The 22,098-nt window shown below is 53.6% G+C and overlaps 2 protein-coding genes across 2 annotated transcripts; one reads left to right on the plus strand and one right to left on the minus strand.

The window, feature by feature from the left end:
* Nucleotides 1-18,580: 18,580 nt before the first annotated feature.
* Nucleotides 18,581-19,069, plus strand: IUM83_12083 (multidrug resistance protein ABC superfamily; the record flags this gene model as incomplete). The annotated part of the gene is made up of 1 exon (XM_067936685.1): nucleotides 18,581-19,069. One exon carries the CDS (start codon nucleotides 18,581-18,583, stop codon nucleotides 19,067-19,069), a length of 489 nt encoding a protein of 162 aa, XP_067794970.1.
* Nucleotides 19,070-19,397: 328 nt separating this feature from the next.
* IUM83_12084 (Retrotransposon nucleocapsid protein) lies at nucleotides 19,398-20,195 on the minus strand (the record flags this gene model as incomplete). Its single annotated transcript, XM_067936686.1, has 1 exon — nucleotides 19,398-20,195. One exon carries the CDS (start codon nucleotides 20,193-20,195, stop codon nucleotides 19,398-19,400), a length of 798 nt encoding a protein of 265 aa, XP_067794968.1.
* Between the last annotated feature and the right edge of the window lie 1,903 nt (nucleotides 20,196-22,098).

Here is a 22,098-nt window from a genome sequence, read left to right on the forward strand (position 1 = left end):
ATTATTCCAGCAGTACTGCGTAGATCAACGAGCCAAGTGCGAGCAAGAGCAACTGCGTTGGGTAGCATCTCATCAAGCCGAACTACGGGCCGATCAGTACAGCGGGGTTCAAGACGCGCTTCTAAGTGAAAACACGGCGGTTCTGCGCGAGGGAGAAGCTCTACTGACGGAATACAACCGCGAAACGGGGGCGTTACAGCACCCCGATGAACCGCAACGCCGCTCGGGACACTTCCTGGACCAAATCGGCAAGCGCATCGTTTTACCAGCTACGCATTCGGGCAGTCCGCGGGCCATGTACAAGTCTTACCAAGATTCCATGGCTATCGTGCGAGAGTACGGTAAACCGGACGTCTTTGTCGCTATGACGTGCAATCCTACGTGGGACGAGATCCAGGAGAAGATACCGGAGCCAAACCAAAGCGCACAAGACCGCCCGGACATCGTAGCCCGCGTTTGGCAGCAGAAACTCGCGGCGATGCTGAAAGACTTGGATGAAGGCGTACTGGGACGTGTTCTGGCGAGGATCTATGTAGTGGAGTTCCAGAAGCGGGGCCTCCCACACGCACACATTCTGATTATTCTCGCAGACGAAGACAAGCCGCGTACAAGACAAATCATCGACAAGTTGTGCTCTTCGGAGCTCCCGGACGCCGAGATCAACCCCCAGCTGTACGAAACCATCCTCACTTGCATGATGCATGGTCCATGTGGCGCGGCCAACCCCTCCAGCCCCTGCATGAAGGACGGGAAGTGCACGAAAGGATACCCGAAGCAGTTGGTAGAGGTTACCCAAGGAAACGTGAACGGGTTTCCTGTCTGCAGACGTCGCCGCCGACCACCAGGAGTACTCAAGTTCAAGGGAAGGGAGTACGACAACGCCACCATTAACCAGTGGGTGGTCCCGTACAACCCCTACCTTTCGCAGAAGTACAACTGCCATATCAACGTGGAGGTCTGTACGGCCCTCACGGCGGTCAAATACCTGTACAAGTACGTCTACAAGGGGTCCGACAAGGCTGTAATAACTGTGGAAACGGTGGGCGGGGAGTCGAACGGTGCAAGGGTGGATCCTAACGAGATTCTTCGGTACCTGAACGCAAGGTATATATCTCCGATAGAGGCATGTATGCGGCTTCTCGACTTCTCCGTTCAAGGCAAGACGCATTCCATCGTACAGCTGACGATCCACCTGGAGAACGAGCAATGTGTGACCTTCCGTTCGAGCGACAACCCGGATCGAGTTCTCACGCGCGGTCGCCACTCGATGTTGACCCGCTTCTTCGAATTGTGTGCGAGCGAGGCTCCGGAGAACCAAGTTGCAAAGACCATGGTGTACCAAGACATTCCGAAGCTATTCCGATGGGATGACAAGGCAAAGAAATGGGTTCGTCGCAAACAATACCAAGCGGCGCTTGGGCGGATGGTTCATGTGACCCCTCGGGACATGGAGAGATTCTACATGCGTGTACTGCTATGTCACCGCAAGGGACCACAGTCTTTTGCCAAGCTTCGGACAGTGGATGGTGTTACGTATGCGTCGTACCGCCAGGCCGCACTCAAACTGGGCTACCTTGAAGACGACGCAGAATGGATTGCGTGTATGGAAGAAGCCGCTGCCTTCAAGATGCCGTACCAACTCCGCCAGCTCTTCGCGACGATCATTGTTTATTCTCAAGTTTCGGAGGTTCGCGTTCTGTGGAATCGATTCTACGACGTTCTTTCTGAAGACTTCGCGCACACATACCGGGGCTTGGAAGGACAGGAGAAGGAAGACATGATCAGGTTCCACACACTCAAGGACCTTAACGACCTGCTCCAAATCAATGGCTACGTAGTGGCGGACTTTGACCTCCCTCAGCTGGATGACTACCCGCGGCTGGTGCTGGATTCGCTGCTGCGGAACAACCTCATTCGACGCGAACTGGAGGGGTACCAGCACTCTACCCTTCAAGCCATTGTGGACCAAGAAAGCCAGCTGAACGACGGCCAACGAGCTATTTACGACGAAATCATCCAGGCGGCCGAAGTACCAGTTCAAGGCAACAAGCTGTTCTTTATTGACGGCCCGGGAGGTACAGGAAAGTCAACTCTGCTGCGGCATATCCTGGCGAAGGTGCGACTGTCCGGGAAGATCGCGATTGCTGTGGCTTCGAGTGGAATTGCTTCGCTGTTGCTCATGGGTGGGCGCACAGCGCATTCAACGTTCAAGATACCTCTCAAGCTGAACGACAAGTCGACGTGTGCGATTTATAAACAATCGCGCCTCAAGATGTTGATCGAGCGGGCCAGTTTGGTTATCTGGGACGAAGCTCCGATGACTCACAGGCACGCCTTCGAAGCGGTCGACAGGTCTTTGCGTGACATCATGGGTAACGACCAGGAGCCTTTTGGAGGAAAAGTATTTGTACTTTCGGGTGACTTCCGACAGATTTTGCCGGTGGTAGTGCGCGGCACACCAGCGGAGACCATCGACGCGTGTCTGAAGTCATCTACGCTCATGGCGACACTTCAAGCAGCTGCATCTCACGGAAAACATGCGTGTACAATCGGCAAGTAACGAAAGCACCGCCGCAGAGCTCGCGGCTTTCTCGGAGTTTCTCCTACAAGTGGGAGAGGGTAGACACGAGGTCAACAGGTCCCTGGGCAGGGACTTTGTGAAGATTCCGCGCGATATGCTGATCGACAACATCTACGAAGAAGGAGACGACATTGAAGACGAAGAAATCACACCTGGAGCTGTTCCACGGGGTTTGAAGAACATTATTGATAAGATGTACGCCGACATCAACGATCCCGAGGTTGCTACGGACGAGTACTTCGCCAACAGGACCATCTTGACGACTACCAACGCCGTGGTGCACCGCATCAACCAAGCTGTCTCTGAACGACTCTCCGGGGAGGCCCGCGAGTATCTATCGGTGGATTCAGTGGATGACGACAACGAAGGAAACTTCTTCGAGCCGGAGGTGTTGCATTCGGTGACTATCAACGGTATTCCTCCACACAAGCTTACATTGAAGGAAGGCGCCCCAATTATGATGATGAGAAACCTGAACCCCGACTTGGGCCTCTGCAACGGAACGCGACTACGGGTTGTCCAGCTCAAGCCTCACGTTATTCATGCTACCATCATGACTGGCGAGCGCATTGGCCAAAACGTTCTAATTCCAAGGATCGTCTTCGTCAGCGATGGGGACGCGCGCGAGTTCCCCTTCCGCTTGCGACGCAAGCAGTTTCCAGTTGTACCAGCGTTCGCCATGACCATCAACAAAGCCCAAGGCCAAACCGTCCAGAACCTAGGTTTGTATCTGGCGACACCCTGCTTCTCCCACGGACAGCTCTACGTGGCGCTGTCGAGAGTTACATCCAGGTCCAAGTTCAAGGCTTTGATCGAGTATCCGGAGCTGGAGGAAGACGACGGTGCATACACTGACAACATTGTGTACAGGCAGATATTCGAAGATGCTTAGGCTGCGTAGGCATTCAGCAGTACACACTTCATAATTACATAAATACATGTCTTTTTTGGAAATGCGTTTCAGTTTAGCAATGCATCCCTTTGACGAAACCATCGCCCGCCGGAGCGAAGCGGAGGCGGGCATACCCATACCCCAACGACAAAGCGGTGCTTAAGCGAACCAACCAGCCCGCCGGAGCGAAGCGGAGGCGGGCGGTCCACACTACTGTGGCCAAACCCACACCCACCGCCGCGAAGCGGCGGCGCTCGGCTAGTCCCCTACAACTAACAGAGTATCCTGTCAGTCTGTCCGTCAGTCCGTCCGTTCTCTGTCTTCGGGCCTTAGCCTACCGTAGAGCATCGTCCTACCGCCCTGCATTAGCGCATTTGTAACCTACCCTATGGCATTTCACCATCTTCCGGACTGGCTTATTTTTGCGTTATATTTATAACGCGCTCTGATTGGCCGGCTGATTTGCCTCAGCATTCACATTTCCTTTTTTGAATTCCGCGCGCGGCGGAGCGAGGAAGCGCTCGGACGTCGGGCGCTACAGCAAGCCCCACAGGACGCGAGCGCCGCACAGGGACTAAGGTACGCTTAGCTACATAGTTTCCTAACTGTAATAGAAGTGTCGGTTTCGGGAGTTCCGCCTGTTGGGATAACTGGTACCTTCAGGGCAGTCGAGGTATTATAGTGTGGGATTAAGGGCGGCCTGGTGCCTACTCCGGTGGGGCCACGGGGGAGTTGCAGTGGGTTCCACGACACGGCCATGTAGTCGAGACTCCCCCGTTGGTGCACAGATGCCAGGCAGGCCGTCCCGAATCTGCAACATTGCTCTCTTGCTTGCATCCCGGGTTTAATTACCTTGGAGAATGGCATTTGGGTACTGCAGCTCTCCACTATACTGACCGTTACTTTCTCTAAAGTGGGTAGCAATACCCATTTTAAGATGATAAGAAAGACTGCAGCTGGCACCCGCCGCCGACGTAGGATTTCGCGTGCCCTTGCCGCAGCGACCGCTCTTGGGAGCCGCGACCCTGAGGTGCCCACGTCCGCCCGCCAGCGGCGTGGGAAATCTCATACCAATCCGGGGTAAATGGGGCAGATCTCGGCGAAGCCGGGTGACCTGCCTCATCTCCGGGCCAGTGGTCGTGTATGGGACCGGCGCTTTAGGTGGACGCACCTATTTGCGCTTCTGTGTCCGCGGCGGGGCGCGTGTATAGGACCCAGGAAATGGCGACGGTGTTCTTAGACTTTATGTCTAACGCGTCATGTGACTCTGTTGCGTGTACGCAGGTCAAAATGGCTCGAACGAAAAGGAAAAGGACGCGCGAGGAGATCGAGCAGGCCATGCGGGACAACGAGCGTATCAACGCAACCCCGGCTGCTCCAGAGGAGCCTGCCGCTAAAAAGCGCCGCCAGGGACGTCGGAGGGCTAAACGATACAACTTAAACAAGGAATTTCAATCGCTTATCGTGACAGACACGGCCGCTACTGTCACGGCTGTCGAGAGTCACGTCGCGGTCGGAAACAGGCCTGCTGCGCCTCCACCAGTCCGCAGAGAACAGCCTCCGGTCCCGGTAGCCGCGCCCGTTGTTCCTACAGTTGCAGCGGCGATTGCCACCACAAGGGAGCAAGCGCCCGCCCTTACCTCGGCGGAAGCAGCACGTAGGAGGCGCGCAGCAATGTCGGCTTCTCAAAAGGAGCGCACTCGAGCTCGCGACCGAGAGAGAGCCCGAATTAGAAGGGCTAACATGACGGGATCCCAGCGCGAGCGTCAGAGACGTAGAGATGCAGAACGTCAACAGGCACGTCGAGCGTCAGTCCCCGAGGCCGAACGGACCTCAGCGCGCGAACAAAACCGTTTACTACAGGCCGCTAGAAGAGCTAACCAAACCGAGCAACAACGGGAGATCGCGCAGGATACAAACCGTGTCCAACATGCCCAACGCCGCGAGCAAGAAACCCCTGATGAACATGAAGAACGGCAGGAACGTGACCGCGTTCGACAGGAAGAACGTCGGGCAAATCTGGCACAAGAGGAAGCGGAAGCAGAGCGAGCAGCTAATAGGGAGTGTCAAGCCACGATTCGCGATGCTCTAGAGGAAGAGGAGAGAGAGGAACGGCGGCAACAAGAGCGTATACGACGCAGCACCCTTCGCAGAGGTCATGCACTCGCGAACCAGGAGGATTTCAGAGTCTCTATGCTCAGCGGTTCCAACATCGTCAATGGGCGCCACAGACTGCCTCCGACTACGGTTTGCTCTCATTGCAACGCGTGGAAATGGCCTGCGGAGTCCAAGAAAGGCTGTTGTTTAGAGGGAGCGGTGTAGTTACCTCCACTACCAGCGGCGCCACCGCGACTGCACCAGTTGTACACGGACGCCTAGTTTCGGCGCCGCATCCGTGCCTATAACCAAGTGTTTGCCTTCACGTCGATTGGGGCTTCCTGTAGCAACCGGTCCAACTTCCGGGACGTGAACCAAGACGAGAGCGTTGCGGGACAACGAGGGGTATACACGTATCGCATTCAGGGAGCCATGGGACACTACTTGGGCTCTCTGCTACCGCGTATCGATACGTTCACATATGAGCCCATACCGCCCAAGTTTGCCCAGATCTACATCGTCGATCCAGACATGCAACAACGTACGGAGCGACGGCGATGTATCTTCGCTGACCTCGATTCTGGAACGCTGCTGGAGATCGAACAAATGATGGAGGAGTGCAATCCGTTCGCGCAACAAGTTCTCAACTTTGCGGAGAAACTGCGCGCCGACCAGGCAGCAGGAAAGGAGGTGGTTGATATGGTGTTCCGGCTACATGAAAAGAGGTCGAACCCGCGAACGCACAACTTACCCACAGTCTCAGAAGTTGGGGCGACTCTTGTCGAGGATGGCAACTTGGACAGCCAGCGCGACATCTTTCTGCGGACTGAAGATCACTCGCTGCATCGACTCTTCTAAACACACTCTGTGTCTGACCCGTTGCAGTACCCCCTACTTCTCCCGCATGGAGAACTGGGTTGGACCTACACAGACGTGTATGCAAACGACGTGGTGCGCAGAAAGACGCGTGAAATGTCCCTCCGCGAGCACGTAGCCCACCGGTTATTCCAGTAAGTCGGTGACGAATCGGTACTGCACCAAGGTGGACGATTATTCCAGCAGTACTGCGTAGATCAACGAGCCAAGTGCGAGCAAGAGCAACCGCGTTGGGTGGCATCCCATCAAGCTGAACTACGGGCCGATCAGGATAGCGGGGTTCGAGACGCGCTTCTAGGTGAAAACGCGGCGGTTCTGCGCGAGGGCGAAGCTCTATTAACGGAGTGCAACCGTGAAACCGGGGCGCTACAACACCCCAATGAACCGCAGCGTAGCTCGGGACACTTTCTGGACCAAATCGGCAAGCGCATCGTTCTACCAGCTACGCGCTCGGGGAGTCCGCGGGCCATGTACAAGTCTTACCAAGATTCTATGGCTATCGTGCGAGAGTACGGGAAACCGGACGTCTTCGTTACTATGACGTGCAACTCTACGTGGGAGGAGATCCAGGAGAAGATACCGGAGCCAAACCAAAGCGCTCAAGACCGCTCAGACATCGTAGCCCGCGTTTGGCAGCGGAAACTCGCGGCGATGCTGAAAGGCTTGGATGAAGGCGTTCTGGGACGTGTTCTGGCGAGGATCTATGTAGTGGAGATCCAGAAGCGGGGCCTCCCACACGCACACATTCTAATCATTCTCTCAGACTAAGACAAACCGCGTACAAGGCAAATCATTGACAAGTTGTGCTCCGCGGAGCTTCCCGACAACCCCCAGCTGTACGAGACCATCCTCACATGCATGACGCATGGTCCGTGTGGCGCGGCGAACCCCTCCAGCCCCTGCATGAAGGACAGGAAGTGCACGAAGGGATACCCGAAGCCGTTGGTAGAGGTTACCCAAGGAAACGTAAACGGGTTTCCTGTCTGCAGACGTCGCCGCCGGCCTCCAGAAGTACTCAAGTTCAAGGGAAGGGAGTACAACAACGCCACCATTAACCAGTGGGTGGTCCCGTACAACCCCTACCTTTCGCAGAAGTACAACTGCCATATCAACGTGGAGGTTTGTACGGCCCTCACGGCGGTCAAATACCTGTACAAGTACGTCTACAAGGGGTCCGACAAGGCTGTAATAACTGTGGAAACGGTGGGCGGGGAGTCGAACGGTGCAAGGGTGGATCCTAACGAGATTCTTCGGTACCTGAACGCAAGGTATATATCTCCGATAGAGGCATGTATGCGGCTTCTCGACTTCTCCGTTCAAGGCAAGACGCATTCCATCGTACAGCTGACGATCCACCTGGAGAACGAGCAATTCGTGACCTTCCGTTCGAGCGACAACCCGGATCGAGTTCTCACGCGCGGTCGCCACTCGATGTTGACCCGCTTCTTCGAATTGTGCGCGAGTGAGGCCCCAGAGAACCAAGTTGCAAAGACCATGGTGTACCAAGACATTCCGAAGCTATTCCGATGGGATGACAAGGCAAAGAAATGGGTTCGTCGCAAACAATACCAAGCGGCGCTTGGGCGGATGGTTCATGTGACCCCTCGGGACATGGAGAGGTTCTACATGCGTGTACTGCTATGTCACCGCAAGGGACCACAGTCTTTTGCCGAGCTTCGGACAGTGGATGGTGTTACGTATGCGTCGTACCGCCAAGCCGCACTCAAACTGGGCTACCTTGAAGACGACGCAGAATGGATTGCGTGTATGGAAGAAGCCGCTGCCTTCAAGATGCCGTACCAACTCCGCCAGCTCTTCGCGACGATCATTGTTTATTCTCAAGTTTCGGAGGTTCGCGTACTGTGGAATCGATTCTACGAGGTTCTTTCTGAAGACTTCGCGTACACATACCGGGGCTTGGAAGGACAGGAGAAGGAAGACATGATCAGGTTCCACACACTCAAGGACCTTAACGACCTGCTCCAAATCAATGGCTACGTAGTGGCGGACTTTGACCTCCCTCAGCTGGATGAATACCCGCGGCTGGTGCTGGATTCGCTGCTGCGGAACAACCTCATTCGACGCGAACTGGAGGGGTACCAGCACTCTACCCTTCAAGCCATTGTGGACCAAGAAAGCCAGCTGAACGACGGCCAACGAGCTATTTACGACGAAATCATCCAGGCGGCCGAAGTACCAGTTCAAGGCAACAAGCTGTTCTTTATTGACGGCCCGGGAGGTACAGGAAAGTCAACTCTGCTGCGGCATATCCTGGCGAAGGTGCGACTGTCCGGGAAGATCGCGATTGCTGTGGCTTCAAGTGGAATTGCTTCGCTGTTGCTCATGGGTGGGCGCACAGCGCATTCAACGTTCAAGATACCTCTCAAGCTGAACGACAAGTCGACGTGTGCGATTTATAAACAATCGCGCCTCAAGATGTTGATCGAGCGGGCCAGTTTGGTTATCTGGGACGAAGCTCCGATGACTCACAGGCACGCCTTCGAAGCGGTCGACAGGTCTTTGCGTGACATCATGGGTAACGACCAGGAGCCTTTTGGAGGAAAAGTATTTGTACTTTCCGGTGACTTCCGCCAGATTTTGCCGGTGGTAGTGCGCGGCACACCAGCGGAGACCATCGACGCGTGTCTGAAGTCATCTACGCTATGGCGACACTTCCGGCAGCTGCATCTCACGGAAAACATGCGTGTACAATCGGCAAGTAACGAAAGCACCGCCGCAGAGCTCGCAGCTTTCTCGGAGTTTCTCCTACAAGTCGGAGAGGGTAGGCACGAGGTCAACAGGTCCCTGGGCAGGGACTTTGTGAAGATTCCGCGCGATATGCTGATCGACAACATCTACGAAGAAGGAGACGACATTGAAGACGAAGAAATCACACCTGGAGCTATTCCACGGGGTTTGAAGAACATTATTGATAAGATGTACGCCGACATCAACGATCCCGAGGTTGCTACGGACGAGTACTTCGCCAACAGGACCATCTTGACGACTACCAACGCCGTGGTGCACCGCATCAACCAAGCTGTCTCTGAACGACTCTCCGGGGAGGCCCGCGAGTATCTATCGGTGGATTCAGTGGATGACGACAACGAAGGAAACTTCTTCGAGCCGGAGGTGTTGCATTCGGTGACTATCAACGGTATTCCTCCACACAAGCTTACATTGAAGGAAGGCGCCCCAATTATGATGATGAGAAACCTGAACCCCGACTTGGGCCTCTGCAACGGAACGCGACTACGGGTTGTCCAGCTCAAGCCTCACGTCATTCATGCTACCATCATGACTGGCGAGCGCCTAGGCCAACACGTTCTAATTCCAAGGATCGTCTTCGTCAGCGATGGGGACGCGCGCGAGTTCCCCTTCCGCTTGCGACGCAAGCAGTTTCCAGTTGTACCAGCGTTCGCCATGACCATCAACAAAGCCCAAGGCCAAACCGTCCAGAACCTAGGTTTGTATCTGGCGACACCCTGCTTCTCCCACGGACAGCTCTATGTGGCGCTGTCGAGAGTTACATCCAGGTCCAAGTTCAAGGCTTTGATCGAGTATCCGGAGCTGGAGGAAGACGACGGTGCATACACTGACAACATTGTGTACAGGCAGATATTCGAAGATGCTTAGGCTGCGTAGGCATTCAGCAGTACACACTTCATAATTACATAAATACATGTCTTTTTTGGAAATGCGTTTCAGTTTAGCAATGCATCCCTTTGACGAAACCATCGCCCGCCGGAGCGAAGCGGAGGCGGGCATACCCATACCCCAACGACAAAGCGGTGCTTAAGCGAACCAACCAGCCCGCCGGAGCGAAGCGGAGGCGGGCGGTCCACACTACTGTGGCCAAACCCACACCCACCGCCGCGAAGCGGCGGCGCTCGGCTAGTCCCCTACAACTAACAGAGTATCCTGTCAGTCTGTCTGTCCGTAAGTCCGTTCTCTGTCTTCGGGCCTTAGCCTACCGTAGAGCATCGTCCTACCGCCCTGCATTAACGCATTAGTAACCTGCCCTATGGCATCCCACCATCTTCCGGACTGGCTTATTTTTGCGTGATTTCTATTCGTGCTGTGATTGGCCGGTTGATTTGCCTCAGCTTTCACATTTCCTTTTTTGAATTCCGCGCGCGGCGGAGCGAGGAAGCGCTCGGACGTCGGGCGCTACAGCAAGCCCCACAGGACGCGAGCGCCGCACAGGGACTAAGGTACGCTTAGCTACATTGTTTCCTAAGTGTAATAGAAGTGTCGGTTTCGGGAGTTCCGCCTGTTGGGATAACTGGTACCTTCAGGGCAGTCGAGGTATTATAGTGTGGGATTAAGGGCGGCCTGGTGCCTACTCCGGTGGGGCCACGGGGGAGTTGCAGTGGGTTCCACGACACGGCCATGTAGTCGAGACTCCCCCGTTGGTGCACAGATGCCAGGCAGGCCGTCCCGAATCTGCAACATTGCTCTCTTACCTTGCATCCCGGGTTTAATTACCTTGGAGAATGGCATTTGGGTACTGCAGCTCTCCACTATACTGACCGTTACTTTCTCTAAAGTGGGTAGCAATACCCATTTTAAGGTGATAAGAAAGACTGCAGCTGGCACCCGCCGCCGACGTAGGATTGCGCGTGCCCTTGCCGCAGCGACCGCTCTTGGGAGCCGCAACCCTGAGGTGCCCACGTCCGCCCGCCAGCGGCGTGGGAAATCTCATACCAATCCGGGGTAAATGGGGCAGATCTCGGCGAAGCCGGGTGACCTGCCTCATCTCCGGGCCAGTGGTCGTGTATGGGACCGGCGCTCTAGGTGGACGCACCTATTTGCGCTTCTGTGTCCGCGCCAGGGCGCGTGTATAGGACCCTGTAAATGGCGACAGTGTTCTTAGACTTTATGTCTAACGCGTCAGGTGACTGTTGCGTGTACGCAGGCCAAAATGGGTCGAGTCAAAAGGAAAAGGACGCGCGAGGAGATCGAATAGGCCTTGCGAGACAACGAGCGCATCAACGCAACTCCCGCTGCCCCAGAGGAGCCTGCCGCTAAAAAACGCCGCCAGGGACGTCGGAGGGCTAAACGATACAACTTAAACAAGGAATTTCAATCGCTTATCGTGACAGACACGGCCGCTACTGTCACGGCTGTCGAGAGTCATGTTGCGGCCGGAAACACGTCTGTTGGGCCTCCACCAATCCGCAGAGAAGAACCTCCGGTCCAGGCAGCGGTGCCTGTTGATTCTACAGTTGTAGCAACTGATGTCAGCACAACGGAGCAAGTTCCCGGCCCAACCCCGGCGGAGCTAGCGCGTAGGCGGCGCGCAGCAATGACAGCGTCTCAGACAGAACGAAACCGTGCACGCGAAAGAGAGAGAGCGCGAGTTAGAAGGGCTAACATGACGGGATCCCAGCGTGAGCGTCAAAGACGTAGAGATGCAGAACGCATGAGGGCACGCCGGGCTTTACGAACAGAGTCCGATCGAGAACGTACGCGAGATTCAGAGAGACGTGAGGGTCTACCGGAGAATGATCGGCGGGCTATACAGGCAGTTGATCGGCTTAGGCACCAACAACGCCGACAACAGGAAACCCCAGAGGAGCGAGAATGCCGACAGGAACGTGACCGTGTTCGCCAAGAAGAACGTCGGGCTGCTCTAAGCCAGGAAGTGGTCGAAGCGGAGCGGGCCGCCCGCCGGGAGCATCAAGCAATGGTTCGCGATGCTCAAGAGGAGGAGGAGAGAGAGGAGCGGCGACAACAGGAGCGTATACGGCGCAGTACACTTCGCAGAGGTCATGCACTCGCAAACCAAGAGGATTTCAGAGTCTCTATGCTCAGCGGCGACAACATCGTCGATGGGCGCCACAGACTGCCTCCGACTACGGTCTGCCCTCATTGCAACGCGTGGAAATGGCCTGCAGAGTCCAAGAAAGGCTGCTGTTTAGAGGGAGCAGTGCAACTACCCCCACTACCTGCTGCGCCACCGCGATTGCACCAGTTGTACACGGACGCCGAGTTTCGGCGCCGCATCCGTGCCTACAACCAAGTGTTTGCCTTCACGTCGATTGGGGCTTCCTGTAGCAACCGCTCCAACTTCAGGGACGTGAACCAAGACGAGAGCGTTGCTGGACAACGTGGCGTATACACGTATCGTATTCAAGGAGCCATGGGACACTACCTGGGATCTCTTCTTCCGCGTATCGATACGTTCACAAACGAGCCGATGCCCCCCAAGTTTGCCCAGATCTACATCGTCGACCCAGACATGCAACGACGTGCGGAGCGACGCCGAGGTATCTTCGCTGACCTCGATTCTGGAACGCTGCTGGAGATCGAGCAAATGATGGAGGAGTGCAATCCGTTCGCGCAACAATTTCTCAACTTCGCGGAGAAGCTGCGCGCCGATCAGGCGGCGGGAAAGGAGGTGGTTGATATGGTGTTCCGGCTACATGAAAAGAGGTCGAACCCGCGAACCCACAACCTACCCACGGTCTCGGAAGTTGGGGCGACTCTTATAGAGGATGGCAACTTGGACAGCCCGCGCGACATCCTTCTGTGTGCAAAAGATCACTCTCTGTTGCGCCTTTTCGAGACACACTCCGTGTATGACCCGTTGCAGTACCCACTACTTCTTCCGCATGGTGAACTGGGTTGGACCTACACAGACGTGTATGCGAACAACGTGGTGCGCAGAAAGAAGCGCGAAATGTCCCTCCGCGAGCACGTAGCCTACCGCTTATTCCAGAAAGTCGGTGACGAGTCGGTACTGCACCAAGGTGGACGATTATTCCAGCAGTACTGCGTAGATCAACGAGCCAAGTGCGAGCAAGAACAACTGCGTTGGGTGGCATCCCATCAAGCTGAACTACGGGCCGACCAGTACAGCGGGGTTCGAGACGCGCTTCTAAGTGAAAACACGGCGGTTCTGCGCGAGGGCGAAGCTCTGCTGACGGAGTACAACCGCGAAACTGGGGCGCTACAACACCCCGATGAACCGCAGCGTCGCTCGGGACACTTCCTGGACCAAATTGGCAAGCGCATCGTTCTACCAGCCACGCATTCGGGGAGTCCGCGGGCCATGTACAAGTCTTACCAAGATTCCATGGCTATCGTGCGAGAGTACGGGAAACCGGACGTCTTCGTTACTATGACGTGCAACCCTACGTGGGACGAGATCCAGGAGAAGATACCGGAGCCAAACCAAAGCGCTCAAGACCGCCCGGACATCGTAGCCCGCGTTTGGCAGCAGAAACTCGCGGCGATGCTGAAAGACTTGGATGAAGGCGTACTGGGACGTATTCTGGCGAGGATCTACGTGGTGGAGTTCCAGAAGCGGGGCCTCCCACACGCACACATTCTTATCATTCTCGCAGACGAAGACAAACCGCGTACAAGACAAATCATCGACAAGTTGTGCTCTTCGGAGCTCCCGGACGCCGAGATCAACCCCCAGCTGTACGAGACCATCCTCACTTGCATGATGCATGGTCCATGTGGCGCGGCCAACCCCTCCAGCCCCTGCATGAAGGACGGAAAGTGCACGAAGGGATACCCGAAGCCGTTGGTAGAGGTTACCCAAGGAAACGTGAACGGGTTTCCTGTCTGCAGACGTCGCCGCCGGCCTCCAGGAGTACTCAAGTTCAAGGGAAGGGAGTACGACAACGCCACCATTAACCAGTGGGTGGTCCCGTACAACCCCTACCTTTCGCAGAAGTACAACTGCCATATCAACGTGGAGGTTTGTACGGCCCTCACGGCGGTCAAATACCTGTACAAGTACGTCTACAAGGGGTCCGACAAGGCTGTAATAACTGTGGAAACGGTGGGCGGGGAGTCGAACGGTGCAAGGGTGGATCCTAACGAGATTCTTCGGTACCTGAACGCAAGGTATATATCTCCGATAGAGGCATGTATGCGGCTTCTCGACTTCTCCGTTCAAGGCAAGACACACTCCATCGTACAGCTGACGATCCACCTGGAGAACGAACAATTCGTGACCTTCCGTTCGAGCGACAACCCGGATCGAGTTCTCACGCGCGGTCGCCACTCGATGTTGACCCGCTTCTTCGAATTGTGCGCGAGTGAGGCCCCAGAGAACCAAGTTGCAAAGACCATGGTGTACCAAGACATTCCGAAGCTATTCCGATGGGATGACAAGGCAAAGAAATGGGTTCGTCGCAAACAATACCAAGCGGCGCTTGGGCGGATGGTTCATGTGACCCCTCGGGACATGGAGAGGTTCTACATGCGTGTACTGCTATGTCACCGCAAGGGACCACAGTCTTTTGCCAAGCTTCGGACAGTGGATGGTGTTACGTATGCGTCGTACCGCCAAGCCGCACTCAAACTGGGCTACCTTGAAGACGACGCAGAATGGATTGCGTGTATGGAAGAAGCCGCTGCCTTCAAGATGCCGTACCAACTCCGCCAGCTCTTCGCGACGATCATCGTTTATTCTCAAGTTTCGGAGGTTCGCGTTCTGTGGAATCGATTCTACGAGGTTCTTTCTGAAGACTTCGCGTACACTTACCGGGGCTTGGAAGGACAGGATAAGGAAGACATGATCAGGTTCCACACACTCAAGGACCTTAACGACCTGCTCCAGATCAATGGCTACGTAGTGGCGGACTTTGACCTCCCTCAGCTGGATGACTACCCGCGGCTGGTGCTGGATTCGCTGATGCGGAACAACCTCATTCGACGCGAACTGGAGGGGTACCAGCTCTCTACCCTTCAAGCCATTGTGGACCAAGAAAGCCAGCTGAACGACGGCCAACGAGCTATTTACGACGAAATCATCCAGGCGGCCGAAGTACCAGTTCAAGGCAACAAGCTGTTCTTTATTGACGGCCCGGGAGGTACAGGAAAGTCAACTTTGCTGCGGCATATCCTGGCGAAGGTGCGACTGTCCGGGAAGATCGCGATTTCTGTGGCTTCGAGTGGAATTGCTTCGCTGTTGCTCATGGGTGGGCGCACAGCGCATTCGACGTTCAAGATACCTCTCAAGCTGAACGACAAGTCGACGTGTGCGATTTATAAACAATCGCGCCTCAAGATGTTGATCGAGCGGGCCAGTTTGGTTATTTGGGACGAAGCTCCGATGACTCACAGGCACGCCTTCGAAGCGGTCGACAGGTCTTTGCGTGACATCATGGGTAACGACCAGGAACCTTTTGGAGGGAAAGTATTTGTACTTTCCGGTGACTTCCGCCAGATTTTGCCGGTGGTAGTGCGCGGCACACCAGCGGAGACCATCGACGCGTGTCTGAAGTCATCTACGCTCTGGCGACACTTCAAGCAGCTGCATCTCACGGAAAACATGCGTGTACAATCGGCAAGTAACGAAAGCACCGCCGCAGAGCTCGCAGCTTTCTCGGAGTTTCTCCTACAAGTCGGAGAGGGTAGACACGAGGTCAACAGGTCCCTGGGCAGGGACTTTGTGAAGATTCCGCGCGATATGCTGATCGACAACATCTACGAAGAAGGAGACGACATTGAAGACGAAGAAATCACACCTGGAGCTGTTCCACGGGGTTTGAAGAACATTATTGATAAGATGTACGCCGACATCAACGATCCCGAGGTTGCTACGGACGAGTACTTCGCCAACAGGACCATCTTGACGACTACCAACGCCGTGGTGCACCGCATCAACCAAGCTGTCTCTGAACGACTCTCCGGGGAGGCCCACGAGTATCTATCGGTGGATTCAGTGGATGACGACAACGAAGGAAACTTCTTCGAGCCGGAGGTGTTGCATTCGGTGACTATCAACGGTATTCCTCCACACAAGCTTACATTGAAGGAAGGCGCCCCAATCATGATGATGAGAAACCTGTACCCCGACTTGGGCCTCTGCAACGGAACACGACTACGGGTTGTCCAGCTCAAGCCTCACGTTATTCATGCTACCATCATGACTGGCGAGCGCCTAGGCCAACACGTTCTAATTCCAAGGATCGTCTTCGTCAGCGATGGGGACGCGCGCGAGTTCCCCTTCCGCTTGCGACGCAAGCAGTTTCCAGTTGTACCAGCGTTCGCCATGACCATCAACAAAGCCCAAGGCCAAACCGTCCAGAACCTAGGTTTGTATCTAGCGACACCCTGCTTCTCCCACGGACAGCTCTACGTGGCGCTGTCGAGAGTTACATCCAGGTCCAAGTTCAAGGCTTTGATCGAGTATCCGGAGCTGGAGGAAGACGACGGTGCATACACTGACAACATTGTGTACAGGCAGATATTCGAAGATGCTTAGGCGGAGTAGGCGATCAGCAGTACACACTTCATAAGTACATAATTTCATGTCTGTTTTGGAAGTGCGTTTCAGTTTAGCAATGCATTCCTTTGACGAAACCATCGCCCGCCGGAGCGAAGCGGAGGCGAGCATACCCATACCCCAACGTCAAGCGTTGTGTAAGCCAAGCAACCAGCCCGCCGGAGCGAAGCGGAGGCGGGCGGTCCACACTACTGTGGCCAAACCCACACCCACCGCCGCGAAGCGGCAGCGCTCGGCTAGTCGTGGTCGATAGCTATCGGTTAGTACAGGTTCGTCCGCGCTCAGGACAGGCCGGAATGCTGGTCATTTCGATCGATGATACGCAACTCAACTGAAATACAGTTGCGTGTACCACGTCTTTGTCTCTTTGGAGCAACTTCCGAGGGCTTACGGTGCGACTCCTGTGTGGCACCCGCAAGTGAAGCCATCGATTAGAGCTGATTTTTCCGCCCAGGGAAGATATACATCTAAATACTGTAATTTCATTGACCGCTCTTCTATGCAATTGTCTACTACACGCCAGGGAAGTAGAGCTTACTCTGCCTGAACCAACATCCCAATAGTTGCCCCTTGTGGGAAATTTGTATGTAAATACTCCGAACCCTATATAATGATTTTGGGACGTTGATTCGGTCTGAGGAAGTCGAATCTCTGTATTAGGAATTTGTATGGACCGTTCTCGGAAGCATCTTCGTGCTGAAACGTTTGGGTGTTATTCGATGTTAATAGATCAATGAACGGCCACCACAGGTCAGAAAAATATTTCTGCTACTTTTCTGATGTTTTTGGCTAAAAAAAATCTTGAGACTGTGGTGAATTTTAAAGTGATATCATACCAAAAGATACGATACCGAAAACTGCCAGTCAAACCATTTTGTACGAGTCACACCATGCGTACTTTTTGGTATAAACTTTGTAGGTTTTAGTATAATCAGTATGCATTCCGCTCGTCGGTATAGTTTGGTATAGTATACCATATTTGAGAACGCAGTAGCCACAACCGAAGAGTGCGCTCTGCAATTCCGAGCACGACAGATACCATATGAACCGGGGCGTCGTACGCATACAGCAACATAACAGCCCTCCTTCTTAAGTCTTCAGAGTAAGTAATTGTAAGCGAGAAAACCCCGAATGGCCGGGTGATTGGCGGCATTCGGACTTTCTCGTCCTCTAAGGACTGCTAACTTGCCTCTAATCTGAGTTTTAACTTTAGCACAGATCATAGCAAATCCCACCCTACACCTAGTCTCGCCTATCCTATTCCCAGTTTAAGACCTCGACTTGGCCAAAAAGGTGTGAAAGGCACAATAATATAATACATTATATATAGTACGAATGCACATGTATAATGCGTACGTATTTATATGAATTATCTCTTCGCGTTCATTAAACCTATGTATCCAGATAGCTCTAAGAGCGGAGACGCTGAGAATTGATAGCTGAATCGCAACGCTAACCTACGCTACATATCCTTTTTATCAAGAGCTAGTTTATTCCATTTTTAGTCCGCCTTCCATATGATTGGCTGACACGAAATGTTGTTTCATGCTGTTTCAGGAAATAATTCGGTATCTTCGAGAATTCCGTATCCCGTACGAACTCAATAATCGCTCTGAGTGACGCATATCGCCGCCCATGGCGATTGTCCTGTCGGCTGAACGCCGTTGCTTCGCGCCTGCCGACTCGTGATTATTTCGATTACTTTCCGCTCAGCTCGTCGTCCTGTTGCTGTGTCAAACAACGTCCGGCACATCGTGCGTGCAAGTCGCCGGCTCCCACCCAAGCGCCAACCAAGACGAAGAAGAAGAAGTTCACCGATTGCAGTTTAAAATTTAGAGCCCGGTTGCAGTCGCTGACACTACAGTAATTCGCCTGGAAGATGCCGAGCTTGGATAAGTCCGACTTGGACGACATCTCGTACCAGAAGGTGGAAACGCCTCGCGCCGCAGCTGTCGACGTCAGTGAACCAGCCAAAACCAAGAAGGACGGGGCCACCAGCAGCGAGCCCAGCACCAAGGAGCCCAACCTACGAGACGAAATCGTGCACGACGGCCCCACCTCCTTCAAGTTCGCCAACTTGTATCGCTACGCTACCACGTTCGACAAGGTTCTGCTGGCGGTGGGTATCGTCACGACGGGGGCCAACGGTGCACTGTTCCTGCTCATGGCCATCGTGTTCGGCAACGTATTGACGGGGTTCTCCACCACCCCCGTGGACATGGACACGGTGAACAGCGCGGCTCTCGACTATCTGTACATCGCAGTTTTCATGTTCTTCACGGACTACATCTCCTACGTGGCCTTCTACTACGGCGCAGAGAGGCAGATGAAGGCATTGAGGAGCGAAGCGCTCAAGCACATGCTGTAAGGCTTGACACGTAGAAGGCCGCGAGTGAAGATGTACCGCGATGTGGAAACGTGTAGGTAGTTGGACGTAAATTGCAAAGTGATATTAGTTGGTTAAGGCCTTGTGGCCGGCCGTCTGGGCCAGTGCCCAAGGCGGTGCTAAAATGAATGAATCTGATTGGTCAATCCACTTCAAGTTGAAGTGGGTTGACGTGCGCTATACAAGAGTAAATGTACACGACAGAGATCATGCACCCTAGTGCATGTTCCTTACTTACCCACTTGTCTTTGCGTAGTGGATGTTGTAGTTTAGATGTGCGGGCCTTGACGTGCTCGTCACGTCTCGGTCCTTACATCCTCCCGGGTTTGACTTCACGTTGACGGCGCTTGAAGTCGTCGACGAGAACTTTCCAGTGAGAGACGTGCTTGATGTCTTTCTCGAGTTCCCACGAAGATTCGTGATCTGGGAGACCATGCCACTTGACAAGCCACTCAATCTTGCGATTGAACTGACGCTTGCGTAGAAGTTTCTCGACAATGTGGAGGTCTTCTCCAGTGTCTTCATTCGTGATGATGCGAGATGCTTTCGGAAGAACACGAGTCTCAAACTTGTCCGGGTTGGAGACGTAATGGCTGAGAACGTCTACGTTGAAAGTAGGGTTCAGTGACTTCATACTGCGTGGCAAAATCAGACGAGCAGCGTTGTCGTTGATCATGCGCTTGATAACGAACGGACCAACTTTACGAGCGGCTAACTTTGCACGTTTGACGTCAATGTCTTTCGCAGCATGCTTGAGTGGAATACGGCGTGTATCCAGCATAACCAAATCTCCTTCCTTGAATTGCACATTGCTACGGTGTTGATCGTAGTACTTCTTTTGCGATGCTTGAGCCTTGAGTAAGTGCTCCTTGGCTTTGCCAATAATCTTGTCACGTTCGTCCTTGAAGCGATTTGCATACTCAGACAGTCCTTGTTGTACTTGAACTGTGGTAGACAGCGTAGGAAAAGTTCCGAAGGGATTGCGTTCCTGACGCCCTGTGTCTACTTCAAATGGCGAAAGTCCTGTAGAGGCACTGACTAGCGTGGCATGAGCATACTCAATCGTTCCCAACTTGGCAGCCCAGTCATCACCATGATACGAGACCATGCAACGAAGTGCGTCTTCTAGTACCAGGTTTTGACGTTCGGTTTGGCCGTCAGCTTGAGCGCGATATGACGTTGTCATATTCAATTGTACACCCATGACCTGCGCGAGTGATTTCCAAAAACGCGATGTGAATTTGGGATCACGATCACTGATGATCACTGCAGGCACTCCATGATGCCGAACGACATTGTCGAAGAAATAATGAGCGATTTCTTCGGCATCATCAGTAGTGTGAACGGGACAGTAGATCGGACGCTTGGACAACTTGTCCACGACGGTCATGATAGCATCATAGCCATCTGATTCTGGCAATCCAGTAACGAAATCCATGGAGACGACTTCCCAACATTCCTTTGGAATCGGAATTGGAATCAACTTGCCATTCTTCTTGGCATTGCTGTGCTTCCAACGTGTGCATGTTTCACAACTTTGCACGTAATCAGAAACGTCTTCATGAAGCGACGCCCAGTAGTACCATTGCTTGATACGGAGGTACGTACGACGAATTCCTGGGTGCGCGGCAATACTGGAATCATGAAATTGCTCAATAATCTTCGTTCTTAGACGATTGCGCTGCGATCTCGGGACACAAAGTCTCATCATTTTGGACTCCTTATCGTCCGTGAATTGCACATAAAGCAATTGATCCTTGAGTACGTATGGATCATGCGGAGTACGATACTTGTCACGAATTCCAGGATCAGTGCGGTAGGCTTTGATGAACTCTTCTTTGAGATTCGAAGTCCATCCTAGCGAACTTGCGTGTTTGTTTTGCACGACCGATGTGGCAATCTCTGCATCTTGAACAGGAGTGTAGAGGTGACCATCGGAAAGATCATGTAAGGCGATGTGACCAGCAGGAACATCCGTCATCTCCTCCCCCGAAAATTCAACAGGCGAGAGAGCTGCAGATATCATGGTCGTATTCACCTTCTGGGAGTCCCCATCATGTTGCTGTGCACGGTAGCGTGATCCAAAACTGTCACACTGCGGTGTACACGTATGAAAGCTGATTGTATTGATAGCGGGACGCGCAACACTCTGTGAGGCTGGAACAGTCGCAATTTGACTATCTGGAGTCGATAGCGAAGCATTGACTGTGCGTAGATCGCTAATTACGCGAAAACTCGATGTCGGTTTATCACTTTCAGACTCACAATGCTGAAAACTGATTGAGCAGACAATTGGCGGATCCAATTGTGGTGATATCAACGCATTCGGAGTTGAATCCATCGGAGGACGGGACAGTGCATCAGCTACGACATTCATTGATCCTTTCAGGTGATGCAGGGTGAAGTCGAACTGAGCAAAGAAGGTCAAGAAGCGTGCAAGCTTCGAGGAAACCTTCGGGTGGTGTAACAACCACTGACATGCACTGTTGTCCGTGTAGATGTCGAAATGACGACCATAGAGGTAATGATGCCATTTTTCCAGCGACAGCTTAATTGCATAGAGTTCCTTCTCATAGGTAGGCCAATTTTGTTCATGCACACCCAACTTCTTGGAGAGGAAAGCTAAAGGATGATCATGTCCGTTGTGCTTTTGCGAAAGTACTCCACCAACACAATATCCTGAAGCATCGGTTGTCACGATGAACGGAAGAGAGAAATCCGGTAAAGTCAGGACTGGGGCGGATTGCAATGCTGATTTCAGCTTGCTGAAGGCGATATCATGCTCTTCATTCCAATTCCAAGTATGGTCCTTCTTGACTAGAGGTCCAAACGGTAAGGCGATTGTCGCGTAGTTGTAAATGAAGCGACGGTAGTAGCCTGCGAGACCCAAAAAAGCTTTGCAATTGCTTTTGGTTCATTGGAATTGGCCAATTGGCGATCACTTCAGTTTTCTTGGAATCCACCGCAATGCCTTGACTTGACACGGTGTGACCCAGAAACTGAACTTGATT

The sequence above is a fragment of the Phytophthora cinnamomi genome, assembly GCF_018691715.1.
Source record: "Phytophthora cinnamomi strain GKB4 chromosome Unknown Contig22, whole genome shotgun sequence".
NCBI lineage: Eukaryota > Oomycota > Peronosporomycetes > Peronosporales > Peronosporaceae > Phytophthora > Phytophthora cinnamomi.